Consider the following 16,550-nt stretch of genomic DNA (forward strand, 5'->3'; position numbering starts at 1 on the left):
AGTTCACATCACGCAGGACCTGTCATGGTCCTGTCACATCAACACCGTGGTGAAAAAGGCCCGACAGCGTCTCTACCACCTCAGACGCTTGAGAGACTTCCAACTGCCCTCCAAGGTGCTCAGGAACTTTTACTCGTGCACCATAGAGAGCATCCTGACGGGAAACATCTTAACCTGGTTCGGGAACAGCACCATGCAGGACAGACGAGCTCTACAGAGGGTTGTGCGGTCAGCTGATCGCACCATCCGCTCCGAGCTCCCTGACCTGCACTCAATCTACAGCAGGCGGTGCCGGACCAAGGCCAGGAAGATCGTGAAGGACCTCAGCCATCCCAACAACAGACTGTTCTCTCTGTTGAGGTCAGGAAAGCGATTCCGCTCCCTGAAGACCAACACAGAGAGACTGAGGAGGAGCTTCTTCCCGCAGGCGATACGGTCTCTCAATCACACCACCACACAGTACTGACCCACACATACAGTTCTTACACACACTGGACATTCTGGACATTGTTTTTGCACAACACTGGTCACTATATTCTTAATTTCCGGTTAATACTTGTACAGCTGCTGTTATTGTGTATATATTTATTTATATTTAGATTTCTTCATACATTCTTATATAGTTCTATATTGTGTATTTTGTTGTACAGTTATTTTATTTTCAACTTTAATTTATATATTTTATCTTATTCCTTCCCAGTTAAATTTACCCTTCATTATAATTTGTGTTGTACAGTTATTTCATTTTTAACCTTAATTTATATTTTATTCCTTCTTAGTTAAATTTACCCTTTTTAATTTTTCATATTTATTTCCCATCTTATTCATAGCCTTTTCCTTTTTTGTTTTCTTTAGGTCACGAGCAGTTGTCCAAGCATTTCACTACATATCGTACTGTGTATGACTGTGTACGTGACAAATAAAATTTGAATTTGAATTTGAATTTGAATTTATCTACTGTTAGCTAGTTTATTGTGATGGTGTTGGTTTTATTATGTTGCTCTTTGTTGTTTGTTTTATCTTCTGTTTTTTTTTTATCTCCATACAGGTGATCCAGGTGTTTTGTTTGTTTGTTTTTTCTTCCCCCCTTTCTCACCATCTCTTCTCCCCTCTATTTTTCTTTCGCTCCCTCTCTTTCTTTCATTCTTTCTCCCTGTCCTATTCCCCAGTCATGTCTGTCCCATCTTTAAAAATTGAAAATAAAATAAATACATAATTATAATAAAGGTCAATCAAATGGACCAATATGGCAAGGCCATGATGATCCACTTGGTAAAGTAAATCCACTTGGCATCTTTCTTGGCCTTCAGACAACAATTCTGATGGCTAAAGATCCAAACGGGACAGGCAAAAAAAACCCAAAAACCCCCAAAAACCTATTAAAATGTGTAAAAAGGAAAATGTTGAAAAGGGAGACAACCAGTGAGCAAATATGTTAGTTAGCAATGAGCTCTTGAGCATAGTAAGGCATTTAGCTGTTAAGCAGATATTTCTCTCAGCAGAGCTTTGAGTTTAGAGCACACTTACTGTACTTTCATCAGATGGTCACAATATGTGCCTGCACTGAATGTTAATGTTGCTGTTTAAGATGTACAAATAGGCAGCTGTTTGGTAATGTTCAGCATAAAACTGTCAGCTCTTCTGTTTCTCTGCTGAACCATATCCAAATACGCTCTCTTCTGTTTATCTCTGTCATGCTACTCTATTGTACGGCCCTGTTATGCCATTTATATTAAACACTGTACTGAGTGATGAAGTCTGAACTGTAGAGGTTTGTAAATATGACTTGTGCCCAGAACTTTGAACTCAGCAGTTAGAAATCTTAGAGGATACAAATCAGACCACATAAAACCAGTCTCAGTCCCAGTCTTCCTCGTACTAATGTTTCTTCTGCTGACACAATTAAATTACCTGAATAAATCAGTTAAGTGATTCAATTTGATTCCAAAAGTGATTTCTTTTATTCATTTATTACAATTTCACATTCGTAAAGCCAAAAAAATATGACCCTTGACCTTAAAAAAAGAACTTAGAAACGTGGAAACTTAACTTAAAAAGTCAGATTTACTTCTATAATCTTACGAGCGTGAATGATACAAAATATAAAACTAAAGGAACTAGGAAAGTCTGGCTACAAGGAAACACATAACAAGAGAGCACACAGCAAGATGGGAAAATGTAGATATTAAATAATGAGGTAACGAGACACAGCGGAGACACATGGGGAACAGAGCCAAACAGAAACTGACTGAGACAGCAGGAAGCAAAACTCAACATAATGCACACAAGATGAGAGACATCATGGGCATCATGGCGATCGTGGCTCAAGAGTTGGGAGTTCGCCTTGTAATCGGAAGGTTGCCGGTTCGAGCCCCGGCTTGGACAGTCTCGGTCGTTGTGTCCTTGGGCAAGACACTTCACCCGTTGCCTACTGGTGGTGGTCAGAGGGCCCGGTGGCACCAGCCTCGCCTCTGTCAGTGCGCCCCAGGGTGGCTATGGCTACAATGTAGCTTGCCATCACCAGTGTGTGAATGGGTGGATGACTGGATATGTAAAGCGCTTTGGGGTCCTTAAGGACTAGTAAAGCGCAATATAAATACAGGCTATTTACCATTTACCATTCAAAACAGAACAGGAAACATAACGCTGAGGCAGAGACACGGACATGTGAGCTTGATACAGACAAAAGGCTAAACAGACACAGAAACATGACTGACCAGGGGAGACAAGAATAACTTGACACAACTAAATGGGGAGACCAGACAACCACAGAGACAGAGCACAGACAGAGTTGACAGATACGAGGACACGACTGGGGGAACGTATATGTATCACAGAATCTAGTGGGCTAGCAGAATCTAAAGAAAGACTAAAATCTAAGAAACATAGACAATAAAACTCAGAAGCACTAGGAAATACCGTAAACAAAGATTTACATATAGAACCCGAATATAATACACCTCTGATACTCAAGAGTACATCATAAAGTCCAGAACCACTCAAAACCATAACAATATGTGTGGGAGCTGGATAGTGTAGTGGTAAGACTACACACCTTTGCAGTGGGAGTCGCAAGTTCTTGTATCCAGTAACATGAGTAGTATGGCTAGATCCCCCATGCTAAAACCAAGCCCTGGAGTGGCACGTCTGCAGCCTGTCTGCAGCGCGGACACAAGCATTTCACTACATGTTGTACTCTGTATGATTGTGTATGTGAAAAATAAAGGTTGTTTGTTAATATCTATTGAAATTACTCAATACAAGTTAATACTGTGAAACTCATGATCCATAATTTCAAAAACAGCCATAAAGACTGAAGCAGCAGTTGCCTGAGCTCATATAATAGCAACTAAACGTTATTGCAAGCCTTCATTTGGAGTGATATCAGTTTTATCCAAAAGCTCAACAACACCTACATGAAACAGCATTAGACTTTGTTGCATGTTGGAGTCAGCGAGACTGTGAGATAAGTGAACCATTTTGAGGAAGCCAGGGAATTTCAGGCTTATGACATAGCGTTTCAAAATATCACACTGACACTCTTTCTTAAAATCTAGCATATATGTTTCGGTGGATTTTAATGCTTTTAAACACACTACTATCATGACTACACAACTAAGGTAATGGTATTATAGTTGTATAAGCACAGAGGAGTTTGGACACATTTAAACTTTTCAATTATCAAAATAATGACATTATATGTAATTATTCTGGTGTGCTGGGATGATCCTCTGATGTGCCTAGGTCAGGTTAACAGGTTAATTTTAGAGCTAGGTGCTTTGTTCTTGTAGAGGAGTCTGTCTGTGTAGCAGAACGTAGGCAAGAAGATGTAATGGGTGTGATGTAATCCATCCTTCCATTCATCCACTGTCTTGCGCTTATCCAAATCAGGGTTGCAAGTGGTAAACCCTACACAGGTTGCTACTTTGTTTCAAGGCTAACACAGACAGACAACCATTTACACTCACATTTACACTTATTAGAACCATTTCAGGCACACGCATTAACCTCATCCCGTGTATGTCTTTGAATTGTGTAAGGAAGCCTAAATACCTGGAAAAAACCTCTAAGCATCCCATGGAAAGGCCCCAGCAAGGGTTGGATTCAGACTCCAGGACCTTCTAGGTGTAAGACAACTGTGCTGTGCAGCTCAGGGCAGTGACTACGCTACTCATAGCCAATTTCCCAAGTATGGGTGTAGTTTATTATTATCCCATTAAATAACGGCTTTGACATTTCTTAGTACTGTTTCCTGAAGTAGCTGTTACAGGTGACGTCAAGCACCGCCCACCCCCGGAAGACGTCCTAATCTGACGCTGAACCTGAACGAGTCCTCGTCGGGATGTAAACATGGTGATAGGCAGATGAGAGAAACGCCACAATGGTCTTCGAAAGCGTGGTTGTAGATGTCCTCAACCGATTTTTAGGGGACTACGTTGTCAACCTTGACAGCTCGCAGCTAAAGCTCGGCATATGGGGAGGTAACTGAACTTGTGTTTGTCATTTTACTTGGTTAGCTCGCTCTCTAAGCTAGCTAGCTAAATGCTAACGTACGCTAGCCACCAGGCGTATGACACTAACAGCTGAGGAAGCTGTTAGTGTCACTTTACGCGTCCCCAAACCAGTTTAAACTGTTCACCGTGAACGAGACAGTGCAGTCAAATGTTGACATCGAGATATATTGAAACACAGCGTTATTTCCGACTGTTCCAGTCATCTTTTTTTTTTTTATTATCTTATTTGCTCCCGCAAGTCTGTTTGAGCACTGCATGCATACGAGCGTCTGGGAATCATGCATTTCGAGGTCACACCCTTTTACACAGCCAGGTTATGACTCGGTACTGTGCTTCATACTAAGTACCCACTCGTTCCAAGAAATCTTTGGCACTGTACACAAATATGAGTATTTGAAAATTGGCTTTAGCCGCTGAACCTGGATCAATTTTTAAAACTAGTAACTAAGTCAAACCATTAAGTACTTTGTTTTACCAAACTTTATCTTAATACCAGCTTCTCTAATCAACAAATGTATAAAAACGAGTTGTCTTTCATAGACTGTTTTACATGAGTAATATGTCTATGAATAATGTGTTACGATTGATTTGAATTATTGGAGCTCTATGGTGCGAGTTGCATTAAGTCAAAAGTCCTGAAACCTCTTTAATTAGATTGAGTTTCTATATGAGCTACACTTTACCCAAATGGTAAGCCATAATGCTGTTACCATAGTAACAACGTTTTCCTGGCCCTCTAGGTGATGCTGTGCTTAATAATCTTGAAATAAAGGAAAATGCCTTGGTAAGTTGCAGTTAAGTGTGTGAGTAAACAGCATTAGTTATTACATCCTGGCATTCACAGATATGTGTTTATTTATTATTCATTGTGCTTTGTTGCAGAGCCAACTTGATATTCCTTTTAAAGTGAAGGCTGGTCATATAGGTAAGACTTACTCTTACTCTGGCTCATACTGACCATAATTGTTTAGTTTAGTACCTTTGTACAGAAGAACCTTTTCTTACTTGGGTGTTTTTGTGATTAGGGCGTCTCCAACTGAAGATACCATGGAAGAACCTATACACACAATCCGTGGAGGCCACGTTGGATGGTGTCTACCTGCTTATAGTTCCCACAGCAAGTAAGATGATTTAATATGTGCATCAAAATAAACAAATTTGATCCAAGTATTCACAGTAGGCATTGCAGTGTATAAAATGAATGAAAAACCACATTTAGTAGACACACAGTAGCTGAATATTGTTGGACACCTTTGGTAAGCTGAGTAAGCCACTTGTGTTAATATGTTTTAAAGATTCAAAAATACATTAAAATAATTTAATTCTATTAAAGTAAAAGTATTTATCAAATATAATAATACAGAAAGATGCACATTTTTTCTGGTGCTATTTCTTTCAGGCATAAAGTATGATGCAGAAAAGGAGGAGAAGCAGTTTCAGGAGGCTCGCCAGAGGGAACTACAGCGGATAGAGCAGACAAAGCTGAAGGCTGCTGAGCAAGGTCAGGGTGCATCTTTATTTTATTTTTTAAGGTTTTTTGTAAACACGTTACTATAGAAAAGCTCCTCAGTGTGTATCTGTTTGTATGGCAGTGTTTCCTGTAGGTTTTGTATGAAAACAGCCTTTGTCATGGTCAACAGGTTCTTAGAGAAAAAACTCCAAATGTTGATATTTCCTGTTGGCTCTCATCTGCTGCTCTCTGGCTGTGTAAACATAAGTCATGCGCTCCAGTGCGTGAGCCAGTGGGCAGTAGAACATTTGGTGTTGACTTTGCATAGACAAACAAGCAATATCAAAATTTATAAAATATGTCGTATAGTCACACACACAGATTTAATGTCATATGGTCATGGTTTGTATGGCTGCGAGTTCCTGTGCAGCCAGCGTTTTTCACCCTTTTTCTGTTATGTGTGGTTTAGCACTTGAGTATCACACCACTTCAGCAGTTGTCTTTCCTTGTAGTGGTAGACTGCTGTGTTGCTGTATTTTGGGACAGCCTGGTTTTGTCATTTCAACAATATACATTTGCCATTAGCTAGAAAAAATCTATCCTTGATAATTGACTTAATAATTGACCACTCATCTTGGACATGAATATCAGGGTATATTTGGGCTCTTAATTATGTCTTTGAACTGGTATTTTTCCAGATTTGTACAACATACATATTTGATGAGTTTAAAAAGAAATGGCATTCATTCCATGCCTATGATGAGTGTGTAAACTCCTCACCACAAGTATCTGCCTATCTACAAGCTATTCTTTTTATAACACTATGTCCTCTTTCAAGGTGAAAAGTGTTGTATCTTAATTTCTGCTGTAAATTTGCCATTTACAGCATGTAGGTGAAAATACAGTGTAGGTTTGTATTGTATTTCTAAATTTAAATAAAAATGTGTACTATTTTTTTTTTCTTTTTTAAAACGTTTTGAGATGCAGCTTTATTAACAGCAATGTGATTCACTGACATTCTTATGTAAGCTAATATTTGCGTACATGCTAAAAAAGGAAAGGTCAGAAATAATCATTAAAATATTGAAAGTAAAATTTAGTTATCTGTAAAGTTCATCAGGCAGTCATGAGAGCTAAGGCCAGCTGAATGTCATTCCAATTATACAGAAATACACAGTGAATGTGTATCGAAGGTCCTTTAGAGAAAATCTTCAGGAATTTTTGGGACCTGCTGGAGCCTCAAAACCTAAATCGTTTGCATTTTACAGAGAATCCCAAGCTTGAGAAACAGGACACTTTTACGGAAAAGCTTGTCACTCAGGTCATTAAAAACCTGCAAGTCAAGATCTCTAACATCCACGTGCGCTATGAAGATCATGTGAGTATTCAAGCTGAGTTACCATAATAATGTACAATTTTATCTATGGTCCTTCAAGTTTATACATGTTTCCACTTTAAATGAACTAAACACTGTTTCTAGAGCACTTTACAATAGAAGAACTGATTTTATTTTATTTTTTGTCTTAACCACACCATAAGGCTTAGCTCTTTATTTTCCTCCTTTTTTTTGTTAATGACAGGTAACAAATCCAAACTGCCCTTTGTCATTTGGAGTGTCACTGAAAAACCTCAGCCTTCAGGTGATGTGTCTTTCCTGTCAAATTATATGCTATTTTACATTTAGATATTAAGCTTTTAATGAACCTCACTGCTTGTTTGACCGTACAGACAGCTGACGCGAAGTGGAGACCCAGTCTTTTAGATGAGAAGTCCAAGTTTTTCTTCAAGGTAAGAAATCCAACCATGTTATCGACCTTGTTTACCACCACTGTACAGGTGGTATGGAAGGTAGGTAGGTGTTTTTAATAAAAAATACCACATACACGTTTAATAGCATTTGTTTTTGGCTTTAAAGTAGTTTTCTGAAGTTAAAGACTAACTCTTGGAAAACTTCATTGATTTTTCTTTCAGCAGTGTTATTTCCTCATAATTTTGGAGCATAAGCAAAACTTTAAGAAGTCCTTGTCAAACACTGTCAGCTTTTTTTCTTGTAATCGCAAACAGCTTCATCACTAATTGCTTTATCTTTCTTGTTTTCTCAGCTGGTACAACTAGATAACCTGTTTGCCTACTGGAATGTTAACTCAGTACTTTTCTCCAGTCACACTTCAGATCGGGCCCTGGTGAGTCACTGTATTATTAACGTATTAATATGTACTTGGAATTAGCCATCTCCTATTTTCCTGGAAGACACAATGCTAGTGTTATGTTGTGATCACACAGGGCACAGATCTTCGGTTACACAGGAGTTATGTAAAGGTGTTTCATTTAGCACTATGTCATACACATGATATAGTAGTGGGTTTCTTCCATACATTATAGTTAAATCAAAACAAAAAAGAAATCAAATATGTTAGGAGGCCAAGAAATTAGCAAAGCAAAAAAACAGTATGTAAATAAATCTTCACTTCCTCTGCGTTCTTACAGCAACATCTCCAGAGCAGCATGGATGTCCACTCCTCTCACGACTTCAGTGAGTGTCATTCTTGTGGAACTAAGTTCAAAGCACATTACATAACGTCTATGAAAAATTTTGCAGACAGAAAGTGATGAAGAAATGATTTGTGATGATATGCAATGCCACTGCAGCACCAACCCCCCCCCCCCCCCCCCCCCGGGTGATTCACAGAGTTTGATTCACCACCAAAGAGTCACGAGACCAGATTTTCAGCACATCTCAACAGATTTTGTTTTCAGTTTCACTTTAAGGCAACAGCTTACATATTTTTGAACTGACAACATTGGTAAAGTTTTTTAAGTTCTTTATAGATAGATGCAAATTTGCAATGTGCAGCACAAAAGGTAGTGAATCCATCTTAATGCTCACATTTGCAATTCTTAAATCATCTTAATTCCTTTTGCTGTTCCACAGTTTTTCGCCCCATTTCAGCTGATGCAAAACTGCGGATGAATCCCAGGTCAGATGTGGATTTCTCCTCCCCTAAAGTGGACCTGATGGTCAATCTCAGAGAGGTGGCAATTGAACTCAACAAAGCCCAGGTGTGTGTGTGTGTGTGTGATAGAGATGTTTAAACTTGTATGTGTTAAAGTTTCATTAAAATAGAATATTATAAGAAAGAGAGAGCTAAAGAGGGTTGTTAAGGATAAACTACATAAACAATGTCAGATAATAACTGCACTAGAGTACTTTGTGATGATGTAATTGCTGACTTCCTGTTATTCCAGTACATTAGCATCTTGGAGCTGCTGTGCTCAGTGGATATGATGTCACGTAATCTGCCATACAGGAAGTACAGACCCGAGGTCCATGTTCACAAGAACGCCAAAACATGGTCAGAAGACACTGTCACATATTTATCACATCATTTCCTCTGTCCTGTGTTTCTGTAATCTTTTTTCAAAAACTGGATCCCATATGTACATGTCATTTACCACATTACATTCGGTCCACTTAGTATTACAAATTGTTACATTGATTCCCTGATTTCCAGGTGGAAGTATGTGATCACAGGCGTCTTGGAGATAGATGTGAAGCCAGGTCTCCACATGTGGTCATGGCAACACATTCGCCGACACCGGCAGATGGTAAAAAGCTACAGAGAGCTCTACAAGACAAAGATCACCAGCAAGAAACCCAGCGATGAGGTTCTCAAAGACTTAGAGGTGGGGTGGAACTAAACTGAACAGGGGAGAGGGAAAAGGGAAAAAGGAAATAAACAGAGAGACTATGGGACTGTTTGCCTTTCTAGTCTATGTTTTCACATTATTGTCTTAAGACTAAAACATTTGAATTATTATAATTATTATAATTTTTTATATTTCCCTGCTGCATATAAACAGTTTAGACAGGTGAAAGTTTTGAGTTTAATTTGATATACTAATATTACCAGTAATTCTGTTTTAATATACATTTCATACCTGTTGTCACTGTTATAAGACAAATGCTTGCGAAAGTTGCTTTACTTGACTGTAGTGATCATAATTGAAGGCCTATGTCAAAAGTAAAGCTAATATAATATGGAAGTAATTGATTACAATAGTATTACTTCTCAGTAGCTTTCTAAAGTGATGTCTGTCATATTTCTAGCCATAATTGCTCACAAAGATATCTAGTATTCAAGCCTACAGGGACTGATTGAAGTGCATTAGAGCTTGATGCTGAGTTTTTGAGATAGACTTGAAAATAATTGAATTTAACATCTGAAATTAAATGTGTTCTCAAGTTCTTCTCTATTTTTATTAGTATCATATTTCCCCAAAAATAGAACTGTAGTAATTATAGAATCTAGTGAAAGCTCTAATCGATTTCTTTTGTGTTTATTCTTAGAAGCCCGAGAAGACTTTGGATATTTTTAACATCACTTTGGCCAGACAGCAGGCTGAAGTGGAGGTAAGCTTTTTGTATCACATAACTGAGAGAACTTCAATAAGCTTAGACACCTTGTGTCTGATTTATGAATTGATCAAACTGTAATGGCTGGATCACATTTTGCGCTTTGTCTTGTGATCTCAAGTTGTTGCACAAATCCATAAAAAAGGACAACAATTTGAGATTCATTGGAACTATGCACAGTACAGTGCCTCTCAGCAACTTGGTGCTGGCGTATGTTTGTTCCAGCAAGCCAAAAGGCCAAATTAGGCACATAATCGATAATTATACAGTAAGCAAAGGAATGTAGGGGGTTGAGGATTAGGCTGCCATGGTTCCAGAAGGTGCAGCACTGTGCCGTTAACTGTAAATTTACATATTCTGCACAATTTCTCTTATATTTCATTTCATTTATTTATTTATAAAGCACATTTAATAACAACAGGGAGTTGATCAAAGTGCTGTACAAAATAACAATTAAACAATGACATTAACAACAACAACAACAGGTAAGAAAATTAAAAGAAAATTAGGATAAAAGAATTGGCAACTCTCATACAGTTTCGAAAGCCAGAGTAAAAAAATGTGTTTTAAGATGCGATTTAAAAAGAGTAACAGTTGGGGCCTTTCTAATGTGGAGAGGTAGATCATTCCACATTTTTGGTGCCACAACCGCAAATGCCCGATCTCCTCTGAACCATCCTAGACTTATGTAAGGTAAGGAGTAGATGATCACTTGATCGAAGGGCTCTAGAGGGCGTATAAAGTTGCAAAAGGTCAGACAAATAGTCCGGTGCCTGGCCATTTAGCACTTTATAAGTCAAAAGTAAGATTTTGAATTTAATTCTAAAACGCACTGGAAGCCAATGAAGGGAAGCAAGCACCGGAGTAATATGTTGGTGTTTCTTCACACGAGTCAAAAGGCGAGTTGCAGCATTCTGTACAAGTTGGAGCTGAGCCAAGCTGGACTGACTGACACCCACATATAGTGAATTGCAGTAATCCAGTTGAGATAAAACAAACGCATGAATTGCTCGTTCCAAGTTTTTAAAAGATAAAAAAGATCTCACTTTGGATAGGAGCCTTAATTTAAAAAAGGACCGCTGGACAACTGAATTAATTTGTTTCTCAAATGTAAGTTTGTTATCCAAGAAAACCCCCAGGTTTTTTACATGCGTTTTAACAGCACATGTTAGGTTACATAAGTCCAAATCTGGCGCATTGAAATTACAGCTTGGTCCAAAAATAATTACCTCAGTTTTATCCTCATTGAAGGTAAGAAAATTTGAGGCCATTCAGGTTTTAATTTCGTCAAGACATTTGACTAGCGATTCCATGGGCGTGGAGGTGTTTCTATTAAACCGAAGATTAATCTGGGTGTCGTCGGCATAAGAGTGAAAGCAGATGTTATGCTTCCTAAAGATCAGGCCTAGGGGTAAAAGGAGCTGGGGAAGAAATAAAATCATCAAGGCTCACGGAAAAAGTCCTCTCGGAGAGGTACGACCTAAACCATTCCAAGGGGATACCTTTGATACCACATTGCTCCAAACGGGAGATCAGAATGCTGTGGTCAACAGTATCAAAGGCTGCAGTTAAGTCTAAGAGCAGGAGCACAGCTGGGCCTCCTGAGTCAGTGATTAATAAAATATCATTAAGTATTTTTAGGAGGGCAGTTTCTGTGCTGTGGTGGGTTTTGAAGCCTGACTGGAACTTCTCAAAAATATTATGACTATTTAGAAAGGTTTGGAGCTGCTCAAATACAATCCTTTCTAGAATTTTTGACAGAAACGGAAGCTTGGAAACAGGTCTAAAATTAGCAAGAACAGAAGAATCAAGGTTCGGTTTATTGGCTGCACTACAGCGTGCTTGTATCCAGTTGGTACTACTCCAGAACTGAGACTACTATTAAAAATAGTTAAAATGTCAGGACCGACTACCTTAATAATCTTTTTTAGAAAATGGGTTGGGCCTCCATCTGAGGGATAAATGATGCTAACAGATCATTTGTGGGCTGGTCAGGTTTTTTTCCTTGCCATCTTTCCTCAGAAAAGTGAAAAGGGGGAAGCATTTGACATTTTGTTTCGTCTCCTTCTTTAGGCAAGTAAAGCAGGCCTGCGTATTTACCGTCCTGGGATGAAGATGGAGGAAGAAGAGTCTCAGGGTTGGATCAGCTGGATGTGGAACTGGGGGGCACAGCCTGATACAGAAAGAAAAGAAGTTAAGACTGGAGGTAGGTTACAGATAGACATGTACATGTGGAATGTCTTTGTAGTAACAGCCTGTAATATTAGCTTTTTTACTCCTCCTATGTCCGTTCCATTTATTCTTCTTACCATCTCTGTGTCAGGGTTTGATGAGCTGTTAACCCCTGCTGAGAAAGCCAAACTCTACACTGCCATTGGATACAGCGAGACTGCTGCTAATCCCAACCTGCCAAAGGATGTGAGTCACTTTCCCCCACGACACCCCCTCAATTACTAATAATACACTTCCACTTGGTTATCTGTCGCACAGAAGCAAATATTACAATTGTAAAAAAAAACAAGTATTCTGTTACTTTATCTTTATACTCTTTGTGTCATATCTTTAAGTTTGAGAACATGAAGGTCAACTTCCACATGGAGAAACTGTCCGTGTCAATTAATGATGACAAGGACAAAAACGAGATCATCAGGCTGACTGTGGGAGAGCTGTACTCCACACTCACACAGAGACCTGGAGCACAAGCCATCAAGTTTGTTCCAGCCTTCTAAAACAAAATAACAACTTTGTAGCTGGTCTTTTTTCTCCACAAGGGTAGATACTTGATAACACTAGCTTGTGTGTGTGTGTGTGTGTGTGTGTGTGTGTGTGTTGTTTGTTTTGTTTTTTTCTTTTCTTCCCAGAATCACAGCCAAGCTTACTTTGTTTGAGGTCACTGGCCTCACCAATAAGCAACCTCCACCAATTCTCCTTTCATCAAGGAAGGCAGCCATAGGAGCAGGGACCCCACTGCTTTGTATCCTGTTTGAGACCAACCCCCTGGACGAGAGCGCTAACCAGCGGCTTCACGTAGAATCACAACCCTTGGAAATCATCTATGATGCTGTGAGTGGTTCACTGAGTGTGAATGAGCAGCAAAAATAAAAACCCTCAAAAGCAGTACATATATACATATTTGACTCTGTGTGTCTGTGTAGATAACTGTGAACAGCATATCAGCGTTCTTCAGGCCTCCTGATGACATGCAGCTGGATGAGCTCACGAATGCAACCCTGATGAAACTGGAGCAGTTTAGAGACCGCACAGCCACTGGTGAGTTTAAGATAAACTGCAGATATCTGCTATCATGATTAATCTTCTAGGATCTCTAAGGACGTCTTTGATGGGCGAATGTTTACATTCCTTGTTTAGTCTTCCTGTTTATGTTCTTGAAAGTGATTGTTTCCTGAGGGCTTTGGAAGATTTTTCAAGGTTTTTTTTTTTCATTATTGAAGTTTTCTCCTTATTAGAACTTTTAGGTGAATTTGCCATTTAAACATTACTTAAATTAATAGAATCTCAGGGTTCATTAAACAAAACCACACATTTAGTTAATTTTATGAATCCCACAACAATAAGATTCACCCACCTTTGGAGACAAAACTACTATTGATAACCTATTAACATTTTATATTTCAGGTTTACTGTATGTGATTGAAACACAGAAGGTTCTCGACCTGAAGGTGAACTTGATGGCCTCCTACGTGATCATTCCACAGACCGGTTTTTACAATGGCACTCAGAACATCTTGCTGTTGGATCTTGGTCATTTCAAGGTGGGGAAGTGTCAAATGTGAATAAAGATTGACAGCAGGCTGGAAATCCAAGGTAACTTACCAATATATGCCTTCATGTTTCTGTGGTTTTACAGATGTCCAGTCAAAGCAGGAAACATCTACCTCAGCTGTGTGTGAGTTCCAGCAACATTGAGGACATCATGTCCAGAGCTTACGATAGCTTTGATGTACAACTTGAAAGCCTACAGTTTCTTTATAGCAAACCAGGTACACACACATACACAACACAGTTGTAACACATTTTTGACTGATACACATAATGTTGATTGATGAGGTGTTGTTTTTATTCTAACTACTGTTTAAAAATCACTAAGCTTAGGCTTTGTTTGTATTGATAGGTTTTACACAGCAAAAAAAGTCATACAGACAGCATTGAGGAAATGTCTTTATGAAAGTGATTGGCACTTGTAGCTCTAATGGCTTTACTATGTCTTAGCAAAAATATATTCCATTGATTTCAGGTATTGTGTCCTGGAAGGGATATTGCTAAACTTACACATTGATCCAACAGACATATTTCTTGTTTTTACTCTGCCTCTGTTTGGACTCAGTAAAAATAAATAATAATAAAACTTTATCTTTATGTGATAGATGGTAACTGGAAAAAGGCCCGCAAACAGAAACAGTCACCCCTCCACATCCTAGAGCCAGTGGATCTAAAGGTGGTTTTTAGCAGGGCAATGATCAACAAAGACTCCCGCATGCCAAAGTAAGTATGTTTCTGGTTGACAGTCAACTGATGGTTAAATGAAATCTTTGTACGAAAATCTGAACTTACTCTTAACCCTTTTCTTTGGAGAAATTAATACTTTTCTTTCCCCCCCTCCCCCCTGAAAAGTTTCACTGTAAAAAAAAGAAAAGAGAAAAGACAGGAAAAAAAAGTGCAGTATTGAAGACGGATTCTAACACTAGTAAATATTCATAAATATAGTGCGGGTTCAGATACACAACTTAAAATATTTATCTTGTAAGGACCAGAGCTAAGAGTATTACGTAAGCTTAAGTTTCAGGTTGTAAGTTTTGTTTGCATCTTTGTGTATGTGTTTTATAGATATAAGATGTCTGGAGAGCTTCCTCTGTTGTCTCTTCGTATTTCTGATGTAAAACTTCGAAGTGTTCTGGAGCTGGTGGACAGTATCCCGCTGCCTGAAAGCAAACCTGCTACACGTGGCAATGCTCCATCATCAACTCCAAAGGTAAGATCAGAGGGTTATGGAGATGGTCCTCTCTGGATTTCACTAAAATTTGGCAACAGTTGGGTGAACTGAATTATGATGATCGCTGCTATGAATGAGAAGGAAGCCTCAGCTGAGATGGTTCATTTTTTCCCCAATTTAAAAAAAAAAAAAAAAAAAAGCAAAACAAGCAAACAAAAGAAAAACATCTCAAATTTGAAGGCTTGAGGGTTTTGCATTGAATGAATATACAAATAGTTGAATATTGAGGTGGAATTGCCGGACTAGTAAAAGTAAAGATAGATTTTATTACTAACACTGTTAATACAACTGTTTTTATTTATTTTCTTTTTTTTTTTAGCCTAGGCAGTCTTTCACCCCTCATCTCACTCCCAGAAAACCTCTGAACTTTGATCAACGCTCTTCTCTCATTTTTGAGTCATGTGAGACCATCAGCATCACCTCATTAGGTAAGACACAGTTTTGTTTTGGTCCTACTGCTAAATATCTTTAAAAATCCTGTGTGTATTCCTACCACAGATTGTGTTTATTTTTTAATTATATCCCAGGGTCAGAGGAGGATCTGTTCTATGATGCGCCCAGCTCTCCCATTGGGGAGAAACCATTTTTTCCAGACAATCCCATGCCGCTGCGCTATGTCGATGCAAGCAAAAGAAAAAGTCTCATCAAGGAAGACGCACAAAAGAACATGACTGACTTCTTTATGACATTTGAGATCAGTGAGGTACAAAAATATTTTTTTCCCTTTCTGCACAATTAAACATAGTTATTAAATTCTGTAAGAATTATTTTTATTTAACCTTGTTATCAGTCATTTTAGTTATTTCTGTGTGAGATAAAAAGAAAATTCAAACTCTGCCTTTTCTCTTTAGCATTCCTCAGTTAAATTTCTCCACCTCCTTTTATTTTTGTGACCACCTTTATCATCATCTTTCCCATTTTTCCATCGTCTCTCTGTCTTCTTTGTCCAGTTTTCTGTTCAGCTCTGTCGTTTGTCTGGAAGTATGGAGGTTACGGTGCTCCACTTAGATATAGAGGGTCTGGGCACTGAGCTGAAGCTGCGCACCTTTGACATGACGTCTAATACCTACTTGCGAGAGATCTGCCTCAAGTGTCCTGAATACATGGGTCAGTAGATACCAGCAACACCTTAATTTTTGTTAAACATTTGATGATTACAGT

At 38.6% G+C, this 16,550-nt stretch overlaps 1 protein-coding gene across 5 annotated transcripts in view; it reads left to right on the top strand.

Annotated features, from left to right (window-relative positions):
- Positions 1-4,306: 4,306 nt before the first annotated feature.
- vps13a (vacuolar protein sorting 13 homolog A) overlaps positions 4,307-16,550 on the top strand; it is a 43,136-nt gene continuing 30,892 nt past the window's right edge. For 3 of the 5 annotated variants that reach the window (XM_085294536.1, XM_085294538.1, XM_085294537.1), the window contains exons 1-26: positions 4,308-4,481; positions 5,255-5,298; positions 5,397-5,439; positions 5,540-5,635; positions 5,914-6,015; positions 7,233-7,342; positions 7,545-7,604; positions 7,693-7,752; positions 8,067-8,147; positions 8,452-8,497; positions 8,897-9,024; positions 9,211-9,317; positions 9,477-9,648; positions 10,313-10,375; positions 12,452-12,584; positions 12,702-12,796; positions 12,946-13,088; positions 13,240-13,441; positions 13,534-13,648; positions 14,015-14,151; positions 14,247-14,379; positions 14,764-14,881; positions 15,224-15,368; positions 15,709-15,817; positions 15,917-16,092; positions 16,340-16,496. In XM_085294536.1, coding sequence (XP_085150662.1) covers positions 4,382-4,481; positions 5,255-5,298; positions 5,397-5,439; positions 5,540-5,635; positions 5,914-6,015; positions 7,233-7,342; positions 7,545-7,604; positions 7,693-7,752; positions 8,067-8,147; positions 8,452-8,497; positions 8,897-9,024; positions 9,211-9,317; positions 9,477-9,648; positions 10,313-10,375; positions 12,452-12,584; positions 12,702-12,796; positions 12,946-13,088; positions 13,240-13,441; positions 13,534-13,648; positions 14,015-14,151; positions 14,247-14,379; positions 14,764-14,881; positions 15,224-15,368; positions 15,709-15,817; positions 15,917-16,092; positions 16,340-16,496 — 2,875 coding nt within the window. In that variant the 5' untranslated portion in view covers positions 4,308-4,381. Of the gene's footprint in view, positions 4,482-5,254; positions 5,299-5,396; positions 5,440-5,539; positions 5,636-5,913; positions 6,016-7,232; positions 7,343-7,544; positions 7,605-7,692; positions 7,753-8,066; positions 8,148-8,451; positions 8,498-8,896; positions 9,025-9,210; positions 9,318-9,476; positions 9,649-10,312; positions 10,376-12,451; positions 12,585-12,701; positions 12,797-12,945; positions 13,089-13,239; positions 13,442-13,533; positions 13,649-14,014; positions 14,152-14,246; positions 14,380-14,763; positions 14,882-15,223; positions 15,369-15,708; positions 15,818-15,916; positions 16,093-16,339; positions 16,497-16,550 lie in introns of all 5 variants that reach the window. The other 2 variants (XM_085294539.1, XM_085294540.1) reach the window with 1 other exon arrangement.

This window comes from Mchenga conophoros, linkage group LG12, assembly GCF_057382185.1.
Source record: "Mchenga conophoros isolate Kocher_MC1m ecotype Shallow Benthic linkage group LG12, M_conophoros_male_GT1.1, whole genome shotgun sequence".
Lineage (NCBI taxonomy): Eukaryota > Metazoa > Chordata > Actinopteri > Cichliformes > Cichlidae > Mchenga > Mchenga conophoros.